At 36.3% G+C, this 12,372-nt stretch overlaps 1 protein-coding gene across 3 annotated transcripts in view; it reads right to left on the bottom strand.

The window, feature by feature from the left end:
- The window catches only part of STK38L (serine/threonine kinase 38 like), a 79,120-nt gene that overhangs the window by 16,470 nt on the left and 50,278 nt on the right, over window positions 1-12,372 (bottom strand). For 2 of the 3 annotated variants that reach the window (XM_010379863.2, XM_010379862.2), the window contains exons 2-4: window positions 11,014-11,158; window positions 6,685-6,736; window positions 286-408 (exon numbers count right to left, since the gene is read on the bottom strand). In XM_010379863.2, coding sequence (XP_010378165.1) covers window positions 286-408; window positions 6,685-6,736; window positions 11,014-11,147 — 309 coding nt within the window. In that variant the 5' untranslated portion in view covers window positions 11,148-11,158. Of the gene's footprint in view, window positions 1-285; window positions 409-6,684; window positions 6,737-8,317; window positions 8,366-11,013; window positions 11,159-12,372 lie in introns of all 3 variants that reach the window. The other variant, XM_030939372.1, reaches the window with a different exon arrangement.

The following is a 12,372-nucleotide window of genomic DNA, read 5'->3' as shown; positions in this document are numbered from 1 at the left end:
GGTTCAAGTGATTCTCCTGCCTCAGCCTCCCAAGTAGCTGGGATGATGACAGGCACCCACCACCACGCCTAGGTAATTTTTGTATTTTCAGTAGAGACGCGGTTTCACTGACCAGGCTGGTCTCGAACTCCTGACCTCAGGTGATCCACCCACCTCAGCCTCCCAAAGTGTTGGGATTACAAGCGTGAGCCACTGCACCCAGCCACGAATTATATTTTAACACACATTTTAAATTATCTTAAGATACATATTTGCAGCAGTAATGACTTTTAAAAACAAGCACACCTCTCCAAAAGCTCCTCTTCCTATAACTTTCAGAGACTCAAAGTCATCCAAGCCAAGTCTGGTCCTTTTGAGCCGTAAGAACTCTGTTTCTTTTCGAGCGTGTTGTGATCGACGTAACTTTTTCTATCAAAAAAAAAGACAATTTAAAAGGATGATTTTATAATCAGGTTGTTTTGAAGGAGCTTCTAGTATTAAAAGATGATGCACATAAAAATAAATGATAGCACTAACGTAATATACTATTAGGCTAAAACATTTTAAGGAAACTTTAAAAAATTTTTAACAATCAATAAATCTTTACTCTTGAAGTGGATGCCATTAAATATGTAATCTAGTCCATCATATTTGTCTATATATAGTATAACTTATTCTTTCATCTATATGGTAACTTAATTCCATAAATAAAAATTAAATGTTAGGAAATGTTAATAGTATTCGGATACTGATTTTTATTCTGTCAAGAAATCTGCTTTGCTTCAATCTCTTAACTTCCAAGGTTGCTCTTTCACAACTACTGAGACTTGTGACAATAAAGTAACAACATAATGGTAGTGTTTCCAAAAAGATTTACTTGTGATAGAATTTACTCTTGGGCAAATTTTAATAAACTGCTTGAGAACTGGCATACAACTTCCTGAAAATATAAAATTGCAAAAACAATTACAAGAAGAAGTCATTAAAATATCCAAGTCAGTAATTTTATAACTGATTCTACAAAGACCACAAAAAATAACTTCCATTAATAAGCAACACTGTGAAATACCTGAAGGTTACATTTCGAACAGGCATTTATTTTATTATTCTAAACTTCATTTTTTCCCCCTCACCAATCAAAATTCTGTTTTTTGACACAGTTAGCTCCTAGTAGAGGAAACACTAAGTGGAAAAGAGACAGTATCCGTGAAAAAATTTAACTCCTGTTCATCTTCAACTGAATCCTGTCAAGCTGTTAGTGGTTCAGTTCGGAGGCACAGACAAGTCAAAATGACAATAACAGCTTAGAAACACTGCTTCTAAATGCAGCTCATGGTATAGCCTCTCCCTACTCCTGTGTATATCTGTTTTTAAAAGGGTTAGGTGAGCTATTAATTAGAAATATGTATGTAAACATGTATTATCAATGCAATGGAATTCTGATACTTCTAACAAAGTTCATCTAAGAAGATAAAATCAAGAAATGTCTTCAAACAGCTAAATGAAGTTATACACTAAGGCACACCAATGGGTAAATTATGACAGTAATGAAGATAAAAATCAAGCACATAAATTAACAGGCTTTGCCTAATGTCTTTTTTTAATGTCTTTAATGTCTTTTTCCACATCTGATATTGAGTATAAAATACAATGGTACTATGGAAAAAGTAAGCAAGCAACAATGAAATATAATTTTTTTCATTAAGAAGTGAGGCAATAAGCCTGGCACGGTGGCTCACGCCTGTAATCCCAGGACTTTGGGAGGCCGAGGTGGGTGGATCACCAGGTCAGGAGATCGAGACCATCCTGGCCAACATGGTGAAACCTCGTCTCTACTAAAAATACAAAAATCAGCTGGCGTGGTGGCATGCAACTGTATTCAGGAGGCTGAGGCAGGAGAATCGCTTGAACCCGGGAGGCGGAAGTTGCGGTGAGCCAAGATCCCGCTGTTGCACTCCAGCCTGGGTGACAAGAGCGAAACTCCATGTCAAAAATATGTGTGTGTGTGTGTATGTGTATATATATATCCTGAAATAACAACAGTGGCAAATCCCTGCTTTCTTTAAGGGAAGCTACTTAAATATCATTTTCACGGAGCTAAAATTACATTGATATAATTAAGAAAACAAATGTGGCCTAAAACAATAGTGAAGACTATTTTTTGCTGCTTTTTACATAAATGCAATAACAAATACCTTTCTTTGCACACAGGTATTCAAAAATACCTTTTGAATAATAAAATAAATTACTAGTAAAACAAAAGATAGCTCCAAAAAGTATCTGATTTAAAATTTTAAGACTAATTTTTAAAAGGCCACTTGGCGGCGCTATAGTATCATGTCCTTTAAAGAAGTGCTGAGGAGGGTTTTTTAATTACATAAATGAATACGTATACGAATTTTAGTATCATGTCCTTTAAAGAAGTGCTGAGGAGGGTTTTTTAATTACATAAATGAATAAGCATAAGAATTTTGAAAGATATTTTGAATCTCTCCCTTTATAGATTATAAAACAGTACAGTTGGATATAGTTGCAGAAATCCTGCCTAATCTGAATGGAAAAGATGACCTCACTATACAGTTTCATAAATTGTCTACTAGTTTGTATAATGCAGCACTCAAACAATTTATGTGGTTTTGGCCACAGCCATTTAATAGCAAAAAGAGAGAGTCACAAGTGTATGGAACACATAATTCTATAAAAATGAGCATCACCTATAACATTGTTACATTATTTTTAAAAAATCGATTCCATGATTTTTGTCTTAGAATTAGTGTTGCAGTCCAGAGGTAGCTGAAGCAAATTCATGTTAAAAAAAAAAAAAAAAATCGGTGAAAAAGCCTGTTGATATATTTACTCACAATCTGTATAGATTAAGTAGCCTTGAAAGACAAAAAGTATCCTTGTGGTAATCACTCCTTTCCTCTTCAAAGAAGACAACAAAAATCTGTGGACAGCTTAACATTTCATGACTCTCTTTTATAGCTTGAATTTGCCTATTTAGTTTTTTGTTAAATAACAATCCATGTTGGATGGGATTTTCTTAAGTGAGATGAAACTAGAAAGTAATTTTCTTCCTTTCTCCCTTCCTTTTTATATAGGTGCTCCTCAAACTCGATCTGTAGGGTGGCCAGTATTTGTGTAAGACAGACATGCATACAAAGTTTTCAGATGTAAAAGCGTTCAGCTAGCAACTTCATCTATTTTATTTTTATGAAACAATTTTATTTTTTATCAAGCCCACCCCATATAAAGATGCTGTAACATACTTTATATTAAGGTTGAGAGAGCTTGTCTATTTTATAGAATTTGATATAATCCAGGCTCTAGCATGGGGCCTAATAATAAGCACTTGTGGAATTAAAAACATTTTTACAGAAAAATATTAGAAGTTTTATAAACTGGAATTATGGGCCACTGACTTTTTATGGAAAAATCATCTCCTATTTTCTACAAGTTATCCAGAAAAATTAGAGAAAATAGCTATATAAATGTAGTTACCACTTGCTGATGCAGACCAGAAGTTGCAAACAGGAAGCGACAAACTATATTCAGCCTACAGATATATTTGATTTGGACTGCAAGTTGTTTTTCAAAAACAGGTGATTGGTTATTCCGCAAAAAAATCCAGATTAACAGCTTCTCTGGAAAAACAGGGCCTTGGCCACAGGGGCCAATGGTAGCAATCCCCTTTAGATGAGCCTTGGTTCCCTAATTTGTCAGTCCCCACCACTGATGCCAGTCCACAGGAGACATGTCCAAGTGGGCTGGGACTCTTATTACAGCAATGTGAAAAGTGGCATGTCTTTGCCAACAGATAAACTGTGAGGATCAATATTTAAGAAAATAATAAATATTTTTTAAAAAGGAAAAATATTAATATATTTCTTTGTGGAAGCAAAAAAATCATATAAGTTGAATATGGAAACAAAGTATATCTGGATCAAAAGAATATATAACCCTAGATGCCACTATGAAACTAACCTGGCCAGCTTGTCTCACTTCTGTCGCCTGCTTAATGCTTGGGCATCTGTTTTAGCGGTCTCTTCCCTACACTTCAAATTAAGATCTGATATTTAAGATTTCTGTATCAATATAATGATGTATAATATATAAATGCAATTATATGGTTATTAATTATAAGAAATTTATAATTCTAATTTTAAAATGAGGAAAGATATGCTCAGTCTTATTTTTTCTCTACAGATTGGAATACAGATTTAAGTCACTACCTTTCTCACTAAAATTTAAAGGACATAAATGAGCTTTTAAAATATTAATGTTATGTAAATAGTAATAGATAATTTTAAATGTAAAAACATTTGAGTTTTCTAGATTGAGTCAACTGATTAGCAAAGTTACCACCTTTAGTATAAATCATAAAACACTGTATTTGATTTAAACATTGCAACTATAAGGAACAGGTACAGTCCTAGGAAAGGTACAGGGAAGATTAGATACTGATTTGATTTCAATTAATCATTTGATGATGGTCTACTCTTTAAATACAGAAACTTTTTTTTTTTTTTTTTTTTTTTTTTGAGACAGTCTCTCACTCTGTCAACCAGGCTGGAGTGCAATGGCATGATCTCAGCTCACCGCAGCCTCCACCTTCTAAGCTCAAGTGATCCTCCCATCTGAGCCTCCTGAGTAGCTGGGACTACATACATAGGACACCATGCTTAATTTTTTAAAAAAAAATTTTTTTTTTTGAGACGAAGTCTTGCTCTGTCGCCCAGGCTGGAGTGCAGTGGCGCGATCTCGGCTCACTGCAAGCTCCGCCTCCCGGGTTCACGCCATTCTCCTGCCTCAGCCTCCCGAGTAGCCGGGACTACAGGCGCCCGCCACCTCGCCCAGCTAGTTTTTTTTGTATTTTTTAGTAGAGACGGGGTTTCACCATGTCAGCCAGGATGGTCTCGATCACCTGACCTCGTGATCCACCTGTCTCGGCCTCCCAAAGTGCTGGGATTACAGGCTTGAGCCACCGCGCCCGGCCAATTTTTAAAATTTTTTGTAGAGAACAGGTCTTACTATATTTCCCAGGCTGATCTTGAACTCCTGGGCTTAAGTGATTCTCCTATCGTGGCCTCCCAAAGTGCTGGGATTACAGGTGTATGCCACTGCACTCAGCATGTTAAACTAATCAATCTAGGTTGTGACTCCCTATTGCCTAGTACTAAAGCATACCATTTTTAGTAAACTATTCTAAACCTAGCTTTCCATGGTGTGCTATCAACTTCGGAAAAGGAAAAGGAATAAAAGGAAATTAAATAAATTAATTAAATAATTAAATAAAATAAATTAATTAAAAAATAAAAGGAAACTACTTCGCTATTTCCTTTTGTTGCACCCTTTATAGCTCAAATGTAAACTCATTATTCTGTATACGTATTATTTTGTACACACCTCTTACCTCTAATGTAAATTCTACCCATTCTTTACAATTCAAATCAATTGTTACTTCTTCTATGAAACCTTTTCTGATCCTCTGAATTAGAGGAAAAATCTTCTCTATATTTCCAAAGTTCACCACATTCTATCATGCGTACGTAGTTTTACACACACACACTCACTCTCCCTCTCCTAATGTAAAACTCCTTGAGGGCAAAAGCCATTATTCGTTTATTCACCAAATATTTGTTTTAGCTCTCCCAGACAGCTGTGGAGATGTAATGCTCAACAAGACGTTACAGTGTCTACTCTTTGGGAAGACTGTATTTTAAGGCTCCCATGGGGATAGGAACAGTAGAATACAGAAGGTACCTTGAGAGGTTAAGGAAGATTTCCCAGTGGAAGTGATGCCTGAAGTGAGGCCTAAAGCTGCTTCTTTGCCCAGGCTGGGGTGAAATGATGTATCATAGCTCATGGCAACTTCAAACTCCCAGGCTCAGGTGATCCTCCCACCTCTACCCTACCAAGTAGCTAGGACTACAGGCATGCACCACCATGCCCAGCTACTAAAGAGTCTTAAGAATAATGGGAGTTGGGTAGGAGTAAGGAAGAGTTCCAAGCAGCAGAAAGAGCATGTGAAAAGGTCCACAGGCAAGACAAGGGACATCAAAGAAATTCATACTTGTCAGCATGGGGGGTGGGTGACAAGAAGTGAGGCTAGAGAGAGAGAAGCAGAGGCCAGCTAGTCAAGGGTCGTGTATACCAATGTTAAAGAGCTTGCCCATATCCCGAGATAAGGGAGCCAGTGAAGGGTTATTAAGCAAAACAGTGATGTGATCAAATCTATTTTTAGACCGATTACTCTAGCTGCAGTACACAGAAAAACTGGGGGTGGGAAATGGGGAGACTAGTTGGGGACAGTTATTTTTCAGGTTAAAATATATAGTAGTTTAAACTATGGTAATAGCACTGAACTAGAGAAATAGATAGCTTTAAAAGAGTATTTAGAAAAAATTTTTAGAAGAATTGGCAATTGGTTGATTTCTCCTGTAGCTTGCCTTTCTTGTTCCACACACCTAAAATACAGTAGGCAATGTTCTCTGAATATGTGTTCTTGGAATTAAAAAGAAAAAAAAAAGAAAACCTGCCTCTTTCTAAAGATATCAATAAAAGATATCCATGACAGCAACAAAGTAAGAAGCCCATATTCAAATGATAAAATGCACATTATTTAAGTTATAAAATAGCTGATGTCAAATGAATGAAAAGTCACTGGGGGTGCTTTTGTACAGTAACTATAGGTAATGACATTACCTCTTCATCTGCTAATCCTTCTTCTTCCATGGCCACTTCTAGTTTCTTCTGCCTTTTCAAAGGAAAAAAAATAATTTAAATTTTAAACACATTCCTAACTATTCCCACTTAAGAAATATACATTTATTTATTCAAGTTAACCACTTCAGCTTGCTAGGCTTAAAAAAAAAAAAAAAAAAAAAAAAAGTCTTTCAAGTTGGATCAAGATAATCACTAAGAATAGTTTTCTTTCTCAAAAAACAAACCCAGATTTTGCTTTCTCATATGGCCAAATGAATACTTTACTTCTAAAGCTTACTTCACTCTCCTGCCTAAATGAAATGTTGGCAATGACTGATGTTCTAATATGGAAAACTCTGCTATTTAATGTTCAATCCACGAATATCATTAATATTTCTCAATGCTTATATTAGAAATACAAAAAGATGACTATAATGACTAAAAGTATAAAATTTTAAGGTAGATATCCCTGGTTCTAACACTTACTAGCTAAATGAGCTTGGCTAACTCTCTCACTTAAACTCTAAGCTCAGTTTTCCTTAATTTATCAAGGAAAAATGTTCAATGCAATTGCATTTATTTTATTGTATTATTTGAAAATTGGGAAGTCATACATGTGTATTTGTAAAAACCCACTAGTGGCCAGGCACGGTGGCTCACACCTGTAATCCCAGCACTTTGGGAGGCCAAGGTGGTGGATCACGAGGTCAGGAGATAGAGACCATCTTGGCTAACACTGTGAAACCCTGTGTCTACTAAAACTACAAAAAAAATTAGCCGGGCGTGGTGGTGGGCGCCTGTAGTCCCAGCTACTTGGGAGGCTGAGACAGAAGAATTGCTTGAACCCAGGAGGCAGAGGCTGTGAGCCAAGATCGTGCCACTAAACTCCTGCACACTGCTCTGGTTGACAGAGCGAGACTCTGTCTCAAAATAAATAAATAAATAAATAAATAAATAAATAAATAAATATTTAAAAAAAAGAAACCCACTAGCTACCAGAACATTTGCTTTTCTAGGTACAGCCAGGTTCAGTTACTCATTTTTTTTTTAAACAGCACCCTTGAAGTTAGTTAAGCTAAGCATTTGAGGTAGGGGCAGTATGGATGAAGTAGCTAAAACTACAGAAATGGTTGTGGAACACATTTTGCAACTCATTTCCAAGTGAATATTAGTATTCTATTTCTATTGTATTGCTTTTCCCTAAATATAAACCTAGTAGAACTCCTAATTAGTTTTGGAGTGTGTCAGAATAACAGTAACTTTTCAGGATTTAACTGAATGGGTATAAGGGTTAAGGACTGAAACCCTCTCACAACTTTTTTGATATTTGTTACTCATGGCTACATGTCCAAAGGTAAGTTTTTTCCTAAACCATCATTAAGATCACTTATTTTTCCTTCTCACAGAAGATCTGTAACATTTAAAGCCTGTTGATACATCAGCACCCCACTGGAGAGGATGAGGCCTAAGAGCATATCCTCCATCACATGTTTCCTCAGTGCTTGTCATAGGCACCTACCTTGGTGCTTATTACACTGATTTGTATCTTTTGTTTATGCATTATTTCCCCTAGGCCCCGACCCTTAGATGAGAATAATTTCCTAACATCAGCGTCCGTGCTGCCATCACCTACCCCTAGGCACTTCAGTGCTGCTTGTTGAATGATTTTCAGTTTTCTCCTCTGTAGAAAGAATCCGGAGAGTAAGAGGACCATTATTCTGGGAGGAGCTATCAACATATAAGCAACTTTATTCTTCTGCTGAATTTCCACTGTCCCTTTCCTCAGTTATTGCCAAGACTAACACTTCATGAAATCATTCCTCGTTCTGGAAGAGATACAGTAACTTTTATCCATTTCTACCATATCTAAACAGGAAGATCCATGATTTCTGTTGTACCTTTTTTAAAAATAGTTTTCCACCTAAAATGCTCTTACGCTTTGCTCTGATTAGAAATTTATTGGGCTTATGCATTTCTCCAATTAGTTAAGCCTTAAAAATACAACACATATTTTCTCAAAGTATAAGCTTTTAGAAAATATGAGCTGATTGTTTGACTTCCACTGGCACCAAGCTGAGACAACTTTTTTTTTTTAATAACGCAGATAATTTTATTGTTACTTTCCTTTATTTGGAAATAGCGAACTGAATTACTTTAACACTGCAGCAAGTAAAGACAATGAACCTTTGAAATTCTGAGGAATTTTTTTTAAGTGCCTGCTTTTTCTTCCTTGGTTCTCTTCTACTTTATTCACTCTCCCAGGATGATATGATCACTTCCAGAGACTTTAATTACCTTATCATTCATTTAATTATTGATATATTTATATTTATTTCTAACTTATCTTGCACTTTTTATTTTGGTATTTCATTTTTTCCATTTTTGGTATTTCAGTTTTTCTTTCTCTCTTGCATTCTTTTGAACTGACTTTTTTTTTTCTCAGTCCAATTTTTTCCTTCTGCTAGTCTGGAAATTACAAACTCTATTTTTATCATTTTATGGTTACTCTAGAAATTACAACATAATTTGTCAAACTCTGAATAATCTCTATGCCCTTTCTACTAACATCATTCTAATTACTTCTTTCCTGAATTATATTTTGCTGTTGGAAAATATTATAATTCTATTTTTTAATGTGTAAGACATTATCGCTATTATTTCTGTTGCTTTATAGAATTTTTGTTGAGATTTATCCACCTACTTACCATTTAGATCTTCCATTTGTGATCCCTTTCCTTCTGCCTAAATGGAACCTTTTAGAATTTCTGCTGATGCTCTTTTTTTTATTTGTTTGCCTCTGCTCCATCCTCGTTCCTCTCCTCCCTTTCAAAACTTTTAGAGATATGTCAGCTTTTCTCATGATTCTCTGTGTTTCTCAACTCTCTTTTGCATATTCCTATTTTAGGAATTATGTTTCCTGAATTATTTTCCAGTTCACTAATTCTCCCCGTACCTGTATCTAATCTGCAGTTAAATCCGTCCAAAATTAAATTAGACTCTTCCTCTCTATTTCATTTAAACTGTACCACTCTCAGTTTGCCCAGGCATGAAATTTCAGAGGCAACATTGACTTATTTCCCTCACATTGCATATCTGGCTAGTAGCCACATTTTGTCAATTTTTCTTGTCAATTCTCTGTTGTCACGATTCTAATTCAAGCCTTCTTTCCATTTACCTGGACTATATCACTAGCCTTTCCTGTTTCTAATTCCCACCCTGACCCCAAACTATTCTCTGTATCACAACTAAAGTTCCCTTCCAGAGAAACACTTGTTTTCATTTGATTCTTCTGCTCAAAAACATCCAAGGTTCTCCACTACCATGAAGAGAGCTACATTAACAAAGAATCCAAGGCTCCCAGGATGTTGAAATCTAGCACATCCTGTGCTTGAGCCAAATTGGTCACTGCCTGACCTGGTGATTTCTTCTGTCTCTAATATCCTTCCCTCCTGCTCTTTTGCCTCTGTCTCCTTCCTTTTATGTATGTATAAATAGTTTTCTTCCTTTAGAGCCCTGTTTAAATGCCACCACTATTTACAAAGCTTTCCCAGTTGCCTAGACAAAAGCACATTCTCCCTTCCTTGTACTTATCTTAATATTCTTCACTCTTTCATGTAATATTTATGTGTATTATCTCCTTTACTGTAAGTTTTCTAAAGGCAAAATAACATGTCATTCTTTTTTTATTCTTCTATTCCCACCGATATGCACACAACACTGTAAAAGGTTTTGGAGTAAAGTCAGTCATTCATAAAGCATCCTTTTTGAGTCTCACTCTGTTGCCCAGGCTGGAGTGCAGTGGTACAATCTTTGCTCACTGCAGTGTTGGCTCACTGCAACCTTCAAGCAATTCTCCTGCCTCAGCCTCCTGAGTAGCTGGAATTACAGGCACCTGCCACCACACCCAGCTAATTTTTTGTATTTTCAGTAGGGTTTCACCATTTTGGCCAGGCTGGTCTTGAACTCCTAACCTCAGCCTCGGCCTCCCAAAGTGCTGGGATTATAGGCATGAGTCACACCACACCCAGCCAGGCACCCCTTTAAAAGAAAATGTAAAAACATATCATAATTTCCTGTTTGGAAAAGGTTTGTTGAAAACGTAATTGACATGTGATATGGTTATATAGATACACAAGACTTGGGGCACCTCAGGAAACTACTCTGTGAAAATAAAACACATGTTTATGTGCACTGTCAGTACAGGAAACTTAAAAACAGCATGCAGGGATCCATAATATTCATATTATTCACGGAAAACAAGTTTCTATTCCACTCACAGCACAACAGCTTATTTAACTAAAAAAAAGTTTTGATTAGCCCTTACTATACCTGGTTTCTCTCTCTTCATGCTGTAAAATTAGGTTGCTATAAAAATTCTCCAATGTGAGCTTGGCTACAGTCACTCTTTCCCGGGTATGGTTGCTCATAGGAAAGGTTGTTGTAGTCCCTGCCGTCATTGCCATAGTAACAGAAACTGAAACAACATAGAAAGACAAATTATTCAGTGGGAAAAAAAGCTATCTTTTATAATAAACTCTGGAACTATTTAATTTCAACTAAGAAAAATTCTACCTTAACAGTTAACACAGCCAAGTATTTCACATGATAAATAATACAAAACTAGGGAAGAAAGAAAAGCACTATTTCCAAAGCAAGAGAAATTCATATTGTGGTGGCAAAACCAGGAGTTAATGACAGCAAAGAAATGATGGCATTCATATATAATATAGACACGTTTATATACAAAGGTCACATTCAACAAGCATTCAAAACAAGAAAAGTTCCATCTATTTTGTCATTTCATTACTAAATAAAATCTATGTGATAGTGCTAATAGTTATGTCCCTGATAAATGTCAGTCTCCTAAGAGTTACTGCAGTTTAGTTAAATAGTAAGAAGTAGCTTCTGCCTTATGAATTCTATGAAACATGAAGTGTTGTATCAAATATGCATATAAACACCAGCCTAAAGCAATATTTACATATATTGTAGGGGGAAACTACTTTTAGAAACAGGCCCCTTAGGATGGGGCTCATAGCTGCCCCATTTCATTCTGAATTCTGGGTCATTCCAAAAAGTGCTATAACAAGGTATAGTATACTTCTCCAGATTGTGCAGCCCATTGCATTTTCAAATGAAACTCAAATGCCTATAGGAACCAAGAAGGAAACAGAAATGTGTGAAGCCAGGTAACAACAGGGAAGCTCTGTGGCCTTAACTGGATGATGGATGTCTGCTTCAAGGCATTCCAGTGCCAACTTTTAGAGATCACTGGGCCAACAATCGAAGTACTGGTTCAAAGAAGATAATCTGGACTATTAGATAAGGAGTGTGGCAAAATGGCCACTTGACAGGGGAAAGACTGAACTCTGGTGTCTGCGGCAGGTGGGCACTGGCCCTAAGAGACTTGCCTACCATGGCCATATCTGGATAAAAAGACTAGAGCAGTTCATACATTAAAGAGGCTTTGCTTATCTAGATGAAGATCATAACAGATCAGTCCAAAGAAGACACAGCTTGCCAAGAGTGACCATTCCAAAGCATTCTTAATTGAAAAGTATTCCCCAAACCTGCCACCTATGCCCCAACATCCATCTTGCTTTAATTACATGAAGATACAGAGCCCTGGATGTGGACCTGAAGTGGACTAGATTCCAGGGTTGATGGAATGAACCAAAAGATGTCAAG

The sequence above is a fragment of the Rhinopithecus roxellana genome, chromosome 10 (assembly GCF_007565055.1).
Source record: "Rhinopithecus roxellana isolate Shanxi Qingling chromosome 10, ASM756505v1, whole genome shotgun sequence".
NCBI classification, from domain to species: Eukaryota; Metazoa; Chordata; class Mammalia; order Primates; family Cercopithecidae; genus Rhinopithecus; species Rhinopithecus roxellana.
This window is presented reverse-complemented; position numbering and strand designations above follow the sequence as displayed.